Source organism: Larimichthys crocea, chromosome XIX, assembly GCF_000972845.2.
Source record: "Larimichthys crocea isolate SSNF chromosome XIX, L_crocea_2.0, whole genome shotgun sequence".
In the NCBI taxonomy this organism is placed as follows: Eukaryota; Metazoa; Chordata; class Actinopteri; family Sciaenidae; genus Larimichthys; species Larimichthys crocea.
The window spans coordinates 8,478,702-8,495,358 of record NC_040029.1 but is presented as its reverse complement, the minus strand read 5'-3'; the positions used below and the strand labels follow the sequence as shown (position 1 = coordinate 8,495,358).

The following is a 16,657-nucleotide window of genomic DNA, read 5'->3' as shown; positions in this document are numbered from 1 at the left end:
TACTGACAGCCTTCACACATCACTGCAACACCGTTCTTCATATGAATACTTTGTGTGACATCCTGTTGTGCAAAGAGCATCGACCAAACCCAGTCTGAGCGTAAAATGTTCACGGTGACAAAGCTCTTTAGTCTTTCTTGTAAGATAAAGGGCACAGAGCGAATTTCAAACCACAAAAAAAGCCATTTCAGTTTATTATTTGTGTTTGATCAGCTGACCCTCAAGTCATTAGGCCTTTTTTTTCTGAGCTATGTGGAAACTTTGTCTCTCAGTGAATGTGTTATTCTGCACGTGGCCTAAATGTAGGATGGGGCACAGCTACCTCTCTTCAAACCTGAGTCCAGAGGCCTGGGGGGATTTTTGCAAAAAACTAGGTCAATGCACCGCACTGTAGCATGAGCAGGCATTGATGTGTGTACACAACTCAAAAACTCCAAAATAAAAGCTTAAATTTTGGGCATATTTAGCAGGTATAGAAGGAGTATTTTCCATTTTTGCATGCATTACTCAGTCCACACTTAAATATCACTTCATAATTCAGATAATTTATGGGATTTATAGAGTCGAGAACTGACAAAATAATGACATTTTTATACATCAGTGTGCTTTTTATTCACTATATTACCTCATGACTCAGTGTAGAGGAGTTTCTTTTATACTTTGCAGTATCATGCGAGGATTTTTATTGGATTAGAATGATATAAAATATGCTACTGCCATCATTTATTAGTGGAAACAAAAGTCTATGTTTTGTCAGACAGAGGGCGCCACAGCCCAGTGTGACCCAGCTGGTGATAAAAGGTTTTCACTCGATTAATTAATGATGTCATGCAGTCACAGGAGGAAATCGACTTAACACATAAGTTATGGTTCACTGAATAAATGAGTGCATTGACACAATTTATGGCCTGACCCACTCTTCAAAGCTTGATTTATTTAGATATTTTTTAACTGATTGCTTCCTGTAATAAAAGTTAAATAAGTTAATACTGTGTTTATATATATATAGTGTTACATTATGATGTGGATAAATCAGCCAATTACTCTAAATATGTAGATTTTTAATAGAGTTTGGTGCACTTACCTACCCCAAATATTCCTGTAAACAGATATTTGCTGAAATTTAATTAATTTAATTTATAGCCATTTGGAGGATTTAACAGTGTGTTTCAGTCAGTCCTGTTTTAATTTGCTTGTTTATCTCTGGGACGGTCCTGTGATGTGATGCGCTGCTGTCAGCTGGTCAAAGACAGAGAGGGTTAAAGCGGAAGTTAGACGGTTCTGCCTTCAAAGTAAAACAACTGATGCGTTTAATAAAATAAAATAAAATAAAATAAGCTTTCTACAGTCTGATTTAAGGTTTGTGTTTGGATATGTTTAGCATTACAGCCCTCAGTAACTGACCATCATCTGTCAGGTTTGTATATATATATACATAGTGATTTATTAATTTTTGGTGTGATTAGCTGTTTGAAAATACTCAAACAGATAGGAAACTCTTAATTTGATAGATAGAGGATGATCACACTGCATCATGCATTTGACACAATATATTTTTTTTAATAAATGATATATTTAAACACACAATGTGACACTGTAGACTGAATAATAGTAAGTTTTAGTTGTTTTTTTAAAATGCATTTTCTAATTAGCCTCTTGTACATGCAACAATTCGGCAATATTATCCTCAAGTTTAAGCTGATTTGAATCATATTTCTGTTATTTCCATTTACTTTATTGGAGTGGTGCACACAGGCTGCACGTATTGTTTATATATTTATGTTGTCAAAGGTGATACAAACATTTAGATTCCTCTTTTTTAAATGAACTTCCCACAAGCTAGTCAGATTTATGCTTTTATTTTGAAAACAGTCAAAGGAGGTGGTGTCTCGCAGTCTCTGTCTTGACTCTGGTGCTGCTACAGTTGTGCATGAGTAAAAGGTGATGCCAACATCCGCTGACAGGGAGAGAGAGAGAGAGGGACAATAAGAAGGAACCTCCATTACTTCTCATTTCCACAACACTTCTTTTATATCAAGAAGCAACAGCCTGCGTGATCCACACAGTGCGTGACTGTAATGTTCAAACAAGGCGGGGCTGACCCTCCTGTCTCATTTTGGACGGACCACAAGTAGGACAGTGCTGCTGCTGCTGTTTTCTGTTTCAGGCATGAATTCGGCCGAGCAGACGGTAACCTGGCTCATCACCCTCGGGGTCCTGGATTCTCCCAAGAAAAGCATCTCGGATCCGGAGGCTTTTCTCCAGACCTCTCTGCAGGATGGAGCGGTGCTCTGCAAGCTGCTGGAGCGACTCAGACCCGGGACGGTGGACAAAGTAAGTGGATGGAGGGATGGAGGACTGTGGGAAAAAAAAGAAGGAACCCATTATTAAATAAATATATGCTATAAAAATCAACATGAAAGCAAAATAAATTCAAACTTAGAGGTCTACAAATGATCAATGATACAAATAAATAATCAATTATTCATATTTTTTTCTGTTTGTGGTCAAAAACATGTAAACACTTTTAAGGCACTTAAATATTAAATTGTTTAAATATTTCTTACTGATCCACAAAACTAGTCATTCCTTAAACAGGATGCTTTTTTATTTATTTTTAATGTATTATCCTCACTTTTATTGTGCCCTGTTTCTTTATTTATCTCTTTTTTTATTCACACATAGTTGTTTTTTCTGTTTGTTTTATAGGAAAAATGCAAATCTGAGACCTGGTTCCTGCATAAATTAAGATGTAAACATATATTGCTCTAATATATCTATTTATTTGACTCTGATATTACATTAACTGCGTGTTTTGGTCCACTAATGACCAGAACCAGTCCCACAGTAATAGTTCAATAGCCTATTAGTTTACTGTATATGCCTACCACAGCTTATTATACACACACACACACACACACACACACACACACACACACACAATGGACCATGAACCTGTCAACGTCACATCCTCCTCTGGCTTATCCAACTTCCCTGGAGGATTGTAGTTCTCCATCAAAGTTGCCTCTATTAGCTGCAAGTCAACCCAGTGGGAGGCAATGCTTCTTTCAAAATAAAAGCACCAAACAGTGCGGAGCAGCCCCTGTACTGTTTATTTCACCTCCTCTGAGAGCAGCTTTGCACACAGCCTGCCCACTTATGTGACTTATGCAGCAGATTGCATTTATAGTTGTATGATATATGTTTTGTAAATTGTTAATGTGCTTTTGTCTGATTTAACAACTGATGTGTGCGTGGAAGACGAATAAAAAACGTTTCCTCTGAGGTAACTAGCTGTGCATCTGACTAATAACTTCCGTTAAATAATAGTAAAGATAACTTTCAGCCTGAGATTTAATTTCAAACACAAAAATCTCTGAAAATGTCTCCAAGCTCCTGTTTTATTTTGAAAGTTTAAACCGGAAGCAGGTGCAAGTGGGCAAGTGCATCAGCGCCGCCTGTTATAATCTTATTTTAACGCGGAAACACGTCAAACTGCTTTAATTAACACTTTATTCAGATGCATGTGAGGCACTTGGAGCTAATTCAGTCACTTTGTTTGTAGTTCTTCCAGGAACCGAGGAGCGACGGCGAGCGGCAGAAGAACGTGGCCGAGTTTGTGAAGGGCTGCGCGGCTTTCGGTGTGGAGGTGAGTTCACGTCTGAATAATGCATGCATGCATCACACAGTGTGAAGCCGAGACAACAACACACCTAATATTATTTTCTTATTTTTTATTTTTTTTATCTGTAACGTCTTTTATTTTGTTAAGCCGTTATTTACAGCACGAGACAGCTACAGGTGCTCACGAGCCACCTTGAAACACGTCACGTATGAGTAAAAAAATAATTTATTTTTAAATAAACCTTCATAATTATACGATAAAACACAAATACTGTGTGTGTGTGTGTGTGTGTGTGTGTGTAGTTTTAAGTAATTAAGTTTTTAAGTAATTAAGTTTAAGTAATTAAATTTGTTTCGTAGCCATTCAAACATATAAACACATTAATATAGTGGTAAATACTCATATACTCATATACTAGTGATGGGAAGTTCGGTTCTTTTTAGGGAGTCGGATCATTTGACTCACCAAAAAGAGCCGGTTCTTTCGGCTCCAAAATGCCTCTTCTTTTTACCACTTATACCTTTAGTGTTTTAACTTTTGATTTGTATATGTACACAAATATCATGTGTGTATTCAATACATCCTTTGTACTTAAGTATTCAAAAGTAAAAAAATTACATTTTCTAATATCCATAAATTGACGTAGCCAGTTGTTTTCATTGTGTTTACAGACACTTGTAACTCTCTGAAACCGCCCAATGAATGTAGAGCCACTATGCTACACAAAGCTTATAGAAACACCTATAAGAATTTGATGGATCTGTTGTTTTTGGTCTCCAAGTGTTCTTTCTGTTTGTTAATTATGCAGTTTTTTCCATTAAAAGATACTAAAATCAAATCTGTGGTAAGTCACTACTAATCATTCAGTCTGTAGTGTCATGTTAATAAGTTGTTATTAAAATATTCTTGGTCCAGGTAAGTTATTGTTCACAACCTAAAGGTTATACAGTTATATATCATACTACATTAACTGGAAGAGACTTAGTGTGATATTTACAGTGTATTATATTATAATGTTTTATTTAAGGTGTGTGATTTTAACCCGATACCTCCTCACAGTAAGCAGAAAGAGTCATGGCAGAGAGGTAGAAAGCATAGAGAAAGATGACAGCCGTTCTTGTTGTAATGTCTGTAAAATGATTAATTTAGGTGTGCTAACATTACCTACAGTGCTCTCCTTGGTCACTGTTTTTTACTAGTTGCGTGTGTTTATGTGTCTGCATTTCATACGTATGTTTCAGTTAAACTTCAAACTTCCACAACATGTTTTTAAACCTGCAGGGTGCATGAGGACGAGTCGCGGTTCATTTGTTTGAATCTGTGGAATAGATGAACATATTGAGTCGGCCTAGTCGGCGTGGTTATAAGCTTGTTGTTGTTGTCGGCGGTGATGATGTTGTGTTGTTGTGTGATGTTCAGAGGCGTCTCTGCTCTCTGTGGGAAGCAGTCAGTCATTTTGAATTTAAATGTTTGGCACAGAAACTTTCAAAAGCGTAAAATCTGGAAATCTGGAAATTGGTCCAGAATGTTTGGCTGTGAATGAGTCTGTTATCATTTGGGTGTGTGCATGTGTCTGTGTTTGCACAACAGTAGGTCAGGCTGGGTAATATCCTGCCACACAGCGGGTGTGGAGAGAGGGCTAGTGTGTGTGTGTGTACTAAATGACACACTATTGATCTCAGCTGTGGAAAAAGCCATGGCATCATAAAAGAGCTGATTATGCAACACAGGAGTCCTGCTGCTGTAGATCTGTAACGAGGTTTGGCTCCGTCCTCCAAGCCCGGTCAGTAATGAATGAAAAAGAAATCTTGGGAATGGAAAAAGTATGAAAAGATGAGAGGAGACGTGGGCTGATGTAATGCAACACGGCAGGCAGCAAGTGGATTTTTCAATCAGGTTGATTAGAGGCATGTCAGCCATGTTGCTGGAAGCCAAGGCCTCCATTACCAGCAGCCTGACTGACATCAGCGTAGTAATTCTCCCAGACAGACACCGGACAGGCAGAGGACAAGCCAGACTGTGTGTGTCCAGGATTACGGAGTGGACGGCAAACGCCACTATGACAGGGGACGAGGTCCGACTCCGCGATTAACCGGAGAATTTTTTATATTTTATTCAAATGAACCGGGTGGGATATTGATTCTCTGCATTTAGTGTGCCCTCTCTGCTGCATTAAATCAAGCGCTCCCTATTATCAGGTATGTTTGTTTTTAAGCGTGCTGTGATTGTGTGTCCGCTTCATCTACAGACATAAGGTGTCTTCTGTTTGCAGCATTATTTTTATTTATATCACGTCAAATTTGACTTACGTTTCTATAAAAAGACATAAAATTAATTAGTTTTGATTGCGGAGAAGTGCTGTAAAACTAATCCAATACTAATCCATCATTTAGAAACGTATCAGATTCCTTTTGAGGATCAATAAAGTTCTAATATTTCAATATCAAATACAGTTTCCCCCTGTTTGTGAGGCCTTTCGATGTTGCTGACGCTCTATATGTGTGTCAGATTTCATTATTGATCATGCCCATTGATGCATTATTGTACTGGAAGCGGCTAAAATACCTGAAATGCGTGCAAATGCAGCTTTAGCACTGTTACATTTCTACTGCAGCAGCCTCATATCGCATCTTGGTCCGATGCCAGTAAGAGATGAAGGTGTGTATTAACTGTAGGGGCCCGTGCTGCTCTGACTACTAATCAGGCTTTGTATATAAATCAGTGGGACTACATTAAAGAACAGAGCAGTCTTATCATGAGATTAAAGAGACCCAGTGTGTTTCAAAAAAAAAAAAAAACTAGATGTAGCTATTTCTGGCTGCTCTTGGCGAGTGCCCGCGGGCATTTCATGTGAAACAGCTCGAAATTGGTGACTCTGACGCTCCACCTTCACGCCTTGGGAATGTAGGAGCAAGTCAGTGTTTGGTACACACAAGATTAGCAGCGTTTTACAGAGGTATTTCGATTATGTGTGTGTGTGTGTGTGATGGGGAGATTACAAAGGGGGGCTCAGACTTTGAGTAATCCTGCTCCAGACTCTGGTTTGGAGCAGGGATGTCATCCCCCCCCCCGCCTGAACTGAGCATTTCTTCATTTTAATGCTGACGCATGTTCCCATAATGTAAATACAACTCTAAAAATAAGATTCTGTTGAATTCATTCAGTAAACCACCATCGCCTCGGAGTGTTTCAAACTATTTTTATTGTCGTTGTTGCCGTAGTGACTGCTCACAAACCGTCACCACGTCTGTGCTGAGCTACATGCGTGGAAATATCAGGGAGACGGCTTTGCATCCTCGTTGATGTCATGTTCTATAAATGTGTTTCCTCTTCTGTATCAAACCCCTCTATGATTTGTTGCTGTGCTGAAATGTATTTATTTATTCTTTATTCAGCCGTTTGAGGTCAGCGACCTCCTGCAGGGACTGAACTTCTCCAAGGTCCTAAACTCCTTGGTTGCCCTTAACAAAGCTACAGAAAGTAAGATTCATCTATGTGTTTATGTCGTCGTCTCACCTGATTTTAATCGATTTGAGCTGTTTTGATTGTTTAACTGAGCGTCCGTGTGCACGTTCAGGTGTTTGTGAAGACAGCGTATGTGTGCCGCACTCCTCAACGCTGAGGATCAAGTCGTTCGACTCCCTGAACACTCAGAGTCGCTCCTCTAAACTGCTGCAGCCTCAGTACCGCAGCCTGGTGAGTTACCATGACGACAGCAACGATGGCAGACACAACACAAAACTGATACTCGAGTGCATCCCTCGAAGTCTTTCAGGATTCGCTCACACCTTGCCTGTTTTTTCCCTCAGGACATGTCGGAGGGCAGCGGGTGTGGCCACCTGCTGGTCAAGGCGCGCTTCGCCTTCCAGCAGACCAACGAGGACGAGCTCTCCTTCTCCAAGGGCGACATCATCAGCGTGAGCCGGCAGGAGGACGGGGGCTGGTGGGAAGGCTCGTTCAACGGCAAGTCTGGGTGGTTCCCCAGCAACTACGTGCGGGAGCTGAAAGGAAGCGGTGGGTGGAGCGTTTATTCGCCTCATTTTTCACCACAGAGAGGACAAAGTCGACCTCCGTCTACTCCCGAGCCTGCAACACTGATTGAAACTGTAGTTGGAATTAAAGATGAAGCTCATGCTGCTAGTATATCAAATGTTTTATCGTATTAAAAACCTCCAATATGAGCATAAGGAGGCCAGATTTACACCCATACAAACAGACTTCCTGCAGGTCTGATAATCTCTCACTACCTCTTTCAGTTCTGGTTCGATCACTCACTTTTATGACTCCTAAAAGACAACTGGAGAGAGGTTTTGTGAAGAAATGAAGGACTAAGGATTGGAATCATTTCATTTAAGGTTTGAAGAAATTTGAGTTTGTATCAAGGCGCGTGTGAATACATTGGGAGTAGATCTAAAGCTGATCTGGACTTTTCGGTTGATTTGCATTCGTGACCTCAAACCGAGCGCCGTCGAGCTGTTAACCGCTGCCTCCCGCACTCGTGAGATTGTTTGTCGTTGTGTTGCTTTTTGAGGAGGCAGGGCAGGAACGAAGGAAGGAAGCTCCACAAGCACACAAAGACAGGAAGTTCCTGGGGGGGCTGCGTGGAAAGGAAGTTCCTGACTTAAAGCTTGCAGCAGAAAACACGGGGCGAGCTGAGGAATGTTGGCCAGTATCAGGAGGGACTCAAACTTTTGATAGCTGTGGTTATTTATCAAGTTAAAAATCAAAAGCAAAGTGAGGCTCTTTGTATGTTTCATCCTGATTACTGCAGCTTCAGCTTCATGCGTACAGATTCCTCTCCTGCATTTACATTGCAGTGTCTGCAAATGACAATAGTGAACCGAAGGATGTGACAGCATTTCTTATTATTGTCGAAAACAATAACCAGGACAGGAAAATGACAGAATGGAGTCAGTGACTTAAACCAGCAGTTCCCAACCTTTTTCCCTTAAGACTAAACAAACAGACGGTCTCTGACGAAGTGACATATTTGATAGGTAATTATCTCAGATTATGGTCAGTGCATAACAATAACTGTACAGAACAACTGCGGGAAGTTCAAGATGAGTTTTTCTGATTTTTTTTAGGAACTTTTCATACAATTCTCTGTCTGTACTATGTATTTTTTTTATGTTAACATGTTTTATGTAAACCAACAGGTTTCCTGTAGCAAAGCCAGGTGTTACCATCACAATAGAAATCACCCCAGATGGGACTCGAACCCACAATCCCTGGCTTAGGAGGCCAGTGCCTTATCCATTAGGCCACTGGGGCTACTGTTGGTGCTCATAGAACAATAGAGAGGAGCAAAACGTTTGAATTGGAAGTGTAACTGCTTACTCTCTCTGTCTTTGTTGATTTACAGACAAAACATCAGACAAGACAAAGACCGGGACGCTGAAAAGCCCGCCCAAGGTTTTCGACACCACCATCATCAGTAAGACCTACTACAACGTGGTGAGCGTCACACTCGGCGTGTCCCTCTTCTTCTTTTAGGATGAGCGGATATTTCACACTCATGGAAAAGAGGAAGGAGGTCTCACTTTTACCAGGGCAGTTCAGGATTTAGGACGACGCACATGTCAGATATCATAACCCAGAAATGGAACGAGTGTATATTTGTGTTTGTGTGTGTGTCGTCTCAGTGTGTGCAGATGTAATGTAGGTTATCTCTTCCATTTCAGTGGTTTTTGGGGCAGCCTCGCCCCAGGGTTGGCTTCAGTGTCAGCGTGTGTGTGTGTGTGTGTGTGTGTGTGTGTGTGTGTTTGTTTCAATAATGCAAAAAGCTCCAACAGTCCACAGACTCCATCCATCTTTTGGTCTCTCGTTCTCTCTCTCTCTCTTTCACTCTCAGACTCGGCCTGAAGACAGAAATGTCCGCAGACAGAAATGCAAAATAAAAAGTTATAAATAAATAAAGATTTTCTTTCTTCTATCAGAGCCTGGAAAAAGTAGACGTGTGTCTGTGCACAGGCGTAAACGCATCAGACATAAGAATGCATCATCGATACAACTGCAGTTAAAATCTTTGCGACCTCCAGGCCTGATGGGAGACGCGGCAACACGTGTCGCTCGTCTAAAATGCCTCACTTCATTAGCAGAAACCTCCGCCCCAGATAAGCCACTTAGCCTGCGGAGTCACATCGGTGGACAGCTCCTCTGGCCGGTGTTACAGCTCCCAGAGGGTCTGATATCGCTCTCCATTAGCTTATTACAGAAGCGTCTCCACTCAGAGCCAGCAGCTTATCATTTTTTGACTCAGCAGGATGTTTGTCTCATTTCTGGAAATGTTTTCGAAATGACGTCAGCAGACTAAATACTAAACCTCATTCCAAAGATTTTGGGGTCATTTTAAGGTCTTTAATTATCGATATATTCTATATACTGGGGATTTTAAAACTCCTCCCGTGTCCTTTTCTATGACTCATTTTTATCTGCTAGGTCCTCCAAAACATCCTGGAAGCAGAGAGTGAATATTCGAGGGAGCTGCAGAGTCTCCTGGGCTCTTACCTGCGCTCACTTCACCCCACAGACAGGTGGAGTTATTTTTACACATTTATATTTATTCTTCCTCCAACAGTCTGATTTTAAGGCGTCGAGGTGCACACACTTGCATATCTGTTGCAGCACCATGTCTAATCTGTCCAGTCTCACTGAATATGAATACTGTATTCATGTATTCATGCTGACGAGTGTCTCCTCTCCGCTCAGGCTCAGCAGTGTTGACATCGGTCACATTCAGGGAAACCTGGAGGAGATCTCCACCTTCCAGCAGATGTTGGTCCAGTCCTTGGAGGAGCACACAAAGTCAGTCTCAGAAACCGATCAAATGACGATGTCACATGTCAATAAGTGGCTCAAAAGTGGCTTCTCTTGTCATGCATTCATGTCTCATATTCAGCAGACACTAACCTCAAACAGCTCATATATTACTGAGTGCAGGCACTGACACCTGGTGGTAGACTGACGTAACAACCTGTGGCAGCTGATAACCGTGTCTAACGTGTCATTTGTGCGTGCAGACTCCCAGAGAGCCAGCAGAGGATCGGCGGCTTCTTCTTGAGTCTGATGCCCCAGATAAAAGTCATCTATGTGGCCTACTGCTCCAACCACCCGTCTGCTGTCAGCGTGCTCACACAGCACAGGTACAGGTCGCAGATATACTGTGTTTACAGGCGGGGGTATTTAAACCACTAAACCTGAATATATATATTGTTTGTGTGTGTGTGTGTGTGTGCACTCACAGTGAGGATCTGGGGGAGTACATGGAGTCCAAAGGGGCGTCCACTCCTGGGATCCTGAGTCTGACCACGAGTCTGAGTAAACCTTTCACCAGACTGGAGAGATACCCGACGCTGCTGAAAGAACTGGACCGACACATGGAGGTTAGTTTAAATCTGTCTGTACACACACACACAGAAACATTACTGCATCTGCATGCAGGATATATGATCTATTTCGATTTGTCTTAGGACCAACACCCTGACAAAGCTGATCTCCAAACCTGCATGACGGCCTTTAAAAGCTTTGCGGTAAGTTACAAACACACTCACACATTTGTATTTTATTTCTGAAGGAGTTTATCTCATGTTTAAGCAACTCTGTGTGTGTGCGTGTGTGTGTGTGTGTGTGTGTGTGTGTGTGTGTGTGTGTTCAGGCTCAGTGTCAGGAGGTGAGGAAGAAGAAGGACCTGGAGTTGCAGATTTTAACAGAGCCGATCAGAAACTGGGAGGGGGATGACATCAAAAACCTCGGCCCCGTTCTCCACATGTCCCAGGCCAGCGTCCACACGCAGAACTGTCAGGTACAACCACAACAACCGGGTCACATCTGAGATTTATTCAAGGAGTTTGAGTGACGAGAGGACTGTGTTTGTTTTTTCAGGAGCTAAACGAACGCTACCTCGTCCTCTTCCCTCACACCCTGCTCATGGTCTCTGCCAGCCTGAGGATGAGTGGATTCATCTATCAGGTACAGAACATGAGATAAGTGTGTGTCCTTGACTTGAAACCCTCCAGCAGGCGGTGGTTTGGTTACTACACTGTGTGTGTGTCTCTGTAGGGGAGGATGCCGCTGTCGGGAATGCTCATCTCCAGGATAGAAGACGGAGAAAACCTAAAGAATGCTTTTGAAATATCCGGTCAGCGCCCGCTCTCTCTTCCGCTGTAATTAAATTCGTTGTACACTCCTTTAGGAGGAACTATACGTATTCATACGTGTTATATGTTGTCGTGTAGGTGGCCAGGGTGAGCGGATGCAGGTGGCGTGTAACAGTCAGCAGGATCTGCAGGACTGGCTGGACCTTCTCACCAAACACACACACACTCCGGCCGCACACTCACACAAGCCTCTGTCTGTCTGTCACACAGTAAGAGTCCAGCTTTGATGAAGATCCTCACACGGCGTCTGCCTCCTTTCTCTAACCTCTCCTCTTGTTTTCTCTCAGTTGCCCTCCCAGCCGGCCACTCCCTCCAGACACTCAGAGTCTCGCACGGGGAGCGTCGGACACAACTATCACACCCTTCCCCACCCCTTTTCAGCTGGGACGCCCCTCGGCGGCAGCCCCATGTGGGGCACCCTGGAGCCACCGAGTTCCTCCAAACCCTGGAGCCTGAGCTGCCTTCGCCCTGCGCCTCCACTCCGGCCCTCAGCTGCTCTCTGCCAGAAGGAGGTGCTGTACACCGACGCTTAAATTAGACTTCGTGTGTCATTCACTTGATCTTATCCCAATTGAGGATTGCTGCTGTGTGTTTGCTTGTAGGACATGAGTAAGAGTCCTAAGAACATGAAGAAGCTGCTCCCGAAGAGGAAGCCAGAGAGGAAACCGTCAGAGGAGGACTTCACTGTCAGAAAAAGTAAATGAGAGTGACTCATGAACTGATGAAGGTGTTGTGTCTGTTCATCCGTCTCACCTGTCACTGCCTCTCAGGTACGGCGGCTCTGGAAGAGGACGCTCAGATACTCAAAGTGATCGAGGCCTACTGCACCAGCGCCAAGACACGGCAGACCCTCAACTCCAGTGTGTGCACACCCGTCATCGTCATCATCACTGCTAACCACTGTTTGTTCTCTGCTGTCAGCTCTAACAGTGTTTTTCTCTCTCCTCTCTTTTTATGTCTGCTCTCGTCTTCCTCCAAACTTCATTAACTTCTTCATTAACTCTTTTATTCTGACATGATTTATCCCACTTTTCTTTTTATTTCTGGTTGCATTTGGTTCAAATTTAAAATATGCTTTGTCCCAAACCCCCCCGCCCTTTATCCAACACGGTTTATACTCCTCCTCCTCATCTCCCCATCATTCAATTTGGTTTGTCCCACCCCCCTATTGCTGGTTACTTTATGGTACAGCCTGGCAAGGGACTGACCTCATGCACAACCACGTGCTCGCTGACACCAGCCTCACCGTCGCCGGTTTCCCCGGCAACATCCCTTGTTCTGACCAGTCAGAGGACTCGGATTATGACAGTGTGTGGACCACCACTAGTTACAGGACTGCCTCGTTTTCTCGTAAGATATCGGTGTCGCCACCCCGCTGACGTGCTCGCAGGATTGGCTGGCTTACAACTAGACATCATCCCAAACCTGTGTGTGTGTGTGTGTGTGTGTGTGTGTCCTCATTCAGATCAACTTCCTAGTGTAAATGACATTTGACCTCAGTGTATTGTCAAAGTGACTCATTATCTGGTCTTTGTTCACTTGTAATTAGTATCCCATTAGCACCTGACTCCGTCTGTAGTGTCATCCTCTTTGACTTCTGTGTCCACATGCGCTGCGCTAACGAGTTCCTCTGTCGTCAATATCCAATCAGGCTCCAGCAGGAAGGACGTGCACATGTTGTTCCCGGACGAGGAGAAGATCATAGTGGAGGAGACCAGGAGCAATGGACAAACTGTAGTGGAGGAGAGGTGAGAGGGGAGAGACGAAGGTGTGTTTTTGTTCGCGGTGTGCTGTATACTTGACAGACAGGTCAGAGTTTGATTACTGCAGCGGCAGCAGATGAAAGGATTATATGAGCTTTAATCTGAGAGGCGCTGTAAATATGAGCAATGATTGACTGTGTGCTGCAGTTCATGTGTGTTAATGCAAAGAGCTGCTGTTGTGCTCCTGCAGGAGTCTGGTGGACACGGTGTACAGCCTGAAAGACGAGCTGCAGGAGCTCAAACAGGTGAGTCTGCAGTGTTTTTAATGAGATACCAACACAGACTTGGTTTCCAGGAATCTCACTAACTAGCCACATGTTTCACTCTCTCGTCTCCAGGACAACAAAAGGATGAGGCGGACGCTGGAGGAGGAGCAGCGAGCGAGGAAAGAGCTGGAGAGGGTCATCAGGAGAGTTCTGCAGAACATGAACGATCCGACCTGGGATGAGACTAACCTCTGAGCTCAAACCCGCGTCCGACAACAATGTTAGACTTTTTTTTCTTAAATGACCAAATGTACTTTGAACCAGCCTGTCGACAGGAGCTGCCGTCACTTCATTCAACACAAACTGGACCAAGAGAAAACGCCTGCCAGCCGTCAGCGAAAGCCATCCCAACCGACCGCAAAACTGTGAAGTCAAATTAGCCTGGTAGGCGTGATGACGTCATTTCCCGAAACAAATCACTTTATCTCATTTACCGTGTATTTATCTTTCAGTTCACACATTGCAAGGACAGTATGTCATTGACTGGCCTGGGGAATAAATAAAAACGCTACGTAGGATGTTGACTGACACTCCAAAGTGTGTTCGGGCACTTGACACACGACATTTAAACCTATAAGTGACCTCGTGTTATGAACCCACTGCTTTACTTCATGGGTTTTTATTATATATTTACGTTTCTATACCCAGACGTACCAAATTTATTCCTTAATTCTTCCGCTTCTGCATACAACTGATTGTTTAAGCTAAAAACAAATTGACGTGACAACGATCTACTTTAATTAACCGATGGTTTGACGATCGTTTGTGAGCTTATCAAATCAAAAACATTTTCTCAGGAGTGACCATCAGGGAGGATTCTTGCAGATTGACACTAGCCATATTTAGCAAAGCCATATTTAAAGAAAACTCGATTTAGAACCAGGTTATTTTGACATTTTTCTCTAGTGATCCATATGATGTACTGTGCAAAATATGTGTGTATATGAGGTTAATAAGCTGCTTAAACGTCTGCCCAGAGCTTCAGTTATAACAGTTAAATATGTGCAGACAAACACAGTATTGCTGCTAAGTCACGATCAATTTGGAATAAGTCTTTCAGAGCTGCTGCACACTTAATTCACACTGCCCACAAATTTCTTTTTTCTTTGTCAACTAGGACTGAAAGTCCTTGAAAGTTTCACGGTGAAAGTTTCACGGTGAAAAATCCTGCACGTTTCACCTGTAACGGTCCTTTGTTCAGGTTTTTTTCTAAACTTGTGGACCTGTCAGCAGCTGCAGGGGAAGTGACTGCAGGCCAGTTAAACAGTGACGATCACACAGATACCACCACATTTCTTTTTAGTTTCAGTTTTTAGGAGCTCAAATTTAGTTTCAAGACCAAAGTCAAAGCAATACAACACTGGAAAATTCTTATTTTTTTCTTTCTGTTATGATTTTTACTGTCAATATGCAACTTGCTGTAGAATGATTTCTTATTTTTATATTTGTGATTGTGTTTTTACTCTTAAAAAAAAAAAAAGAAGAAGAAAAAAGCTTTGATTTGTAACACTACTTATTTTTTACTTGACCTGCTCGATCACACCGAAGTTGATTTGTACAGAAAAGCAGCATGTTTTCTCACGAGCGTCAGGAGACGTGCCTTGAGGAGAAGAATATTTCCTTTGGTTTGAAGTTATTAAAGGATAAAAACTGCAACGTAAACGTAAGCCATGTAATACAGTATGTCGACTACTGACTTTAACTTATGTATTTAACTGATGTACATGTAAATGTGTGTTCCAATGCTACGGTGATGAAGGTGATTGCAGTAGTTACTATGACAAAAAAAGAATCACCCCCTCCTCCGTTATTTATTTCACCTATTTGTCTGTGAATAAAACGTTGAATCTCATCTCTGTAGCCGATCTTTCTCTCTGTATAACATCCATGAAAGTATGTAGACAGATCACAGGCAGCTACATAATTCATAATAGTGGAAATGTTTAAAGATTGCTGACAACACAATGAAACAATGGGTTCAAACTCACACCTTTTACTGAGCTCCTGCAAAATAGGTGAAACAGCGCCCCCCTCGGTTGTAACGGCGAGTGAATCAGCCAAGCGTGTGTGGTCAGAAAAGGTATTGCACCCTTGTCGAAAACTAGCACCAGGTGAGGCGACGCCAGGTGAAACTTGATTAAATGAATTAAAAAAAAAAAAATATTCGGAGTGAATCAAAAGCGGACTTTGCTGAACTTGTGGACCGACGAGAAAGAAACAAAAAAACAAAAAACGGTGAGACCTGACACATTTTCACGGATGACATATAAAGTTAATTTAAATTAATTAATGGTTGTTAACCTCTAGGTAACTGGCGTTTGGCGTCGAAGAGAGGAGGAGGACAAGAGCTCTGTCAACAAACAAACAAACCAACAAATGACGGTAATGGATGCTTCGTCTTCATGAAAGAAAGAAGAATGAGCTACAAATGTGAGTCACATACTCTTTCTCTGTATTTAACCCCATGCTGTGTCCATGAATGTGTAAATTAGCTACAGAGACCAAAACTGTTTTTTGTACCAGGCTGTAAACATGTTTATTTCTGCTGTGAAACATGGGGACTTATGGAGACTGACTCACTTCTGGAGCCAGCCTCAAGTGGACGTTTGAGGAACTTCATTTTTCTTTTTTTGGCTCTTCTGCACCGGCTTATTATAACGTGTATGATATAATAAGTTAGAGTTATTAACTATTTAATGAGATATACTTTATGTCCCTAAGGAGAAATTATCGAAGCCAACAAAACAATATAGAGGTTACACAAAAATATGCATGTAAACATGTGACATGAAAGATAGAATTAGACATTTAAAAAACAAAACAAAAGTATAAATCCTAAAAACT

At 42.3% G+C, this 16,657-nt stretch overlaps 1 protein-coding gene and 1 non-coding gene across 5 annotated transcripts; one reads left to right on the top strand and one right to left on the bottom strand.

Annotated features, from left to right (window-relative positions):
• The first annotated feature begins 1,927 nt into the window (after positions 1 to 1,927).
• Positions 1,928 to 15,665, top strand: arhgef7b (Rho guanine nucleotide exchange factor (GEF) 7b). 4 transcript variants are annotated; one of them, XR_003464259.1, is made up of 22 exons: positions 1,928 to 2,334; positions 3,566 to 3,649; positions 7,021 to 7,105; positions 7,203 to 7,321; positions 7,435 to 7,639; positions 8,991 to 9,082; positions 10,067 to 10,161; positions 10,337 to 10,432; positions 10,648 to 10,770; positions 10,872 to 11,010; positions 11,098 to 11,157; positions 11,283 to 11,429; positions 11,510 to 11,596; positions 11,687 to 11,765; positions 11,863 to 11,993; positions 12,072 to 12,296; positions 12,387 to 12,480; positions 12,555 to 12,644; positions 12,976 to 13,134; positions 13,436 to 13,552; positions 13,738 to 13,792; positions 13,886 to 13,955. XR_003464259.1 is itself a non-coding variant. In XM_027291584.1 (22 exons), the coding sequence occupies exons 1-22, from the start codon at positions 2,170 to 2,172 to the stop codon at positions 14,006 to 14,008; spliced, it is 2,550 nt and encodes an 849-aa protein (XP_027147385.1). In that variant the 5' UTR covers positions 1,930 to 2,169; the 3' UTR covers positions 14,009 to 15,665. The 4 variants fall into 4 exon arrangements, 2 of the variants coding, with proteins under 2 accessions (XP_027147385.1, XP_027147386.1); XM_027291584.1 differs by having other exon boundaries at positions 1,930 to 2,334; positions 13,436 to 13,532; positions 13,886 to 15,665; XR_003464260.1 differs by lacking the exon at positions 12,976 to 13,134 and having other exon boundaries at positions 1,930 to 2,334.
• trnar-ccu (transfer RNA arginine (anticodon CCU)) lies at positions 8,827 to 8,899 on the bottom strand. Its single transcript has one exon. It is a non-coding gene; the product is annotated as a tRNA-Arg (tRNA).
• Positions 15,666 to 16,657: the final 992 nt, after the last annotated feature.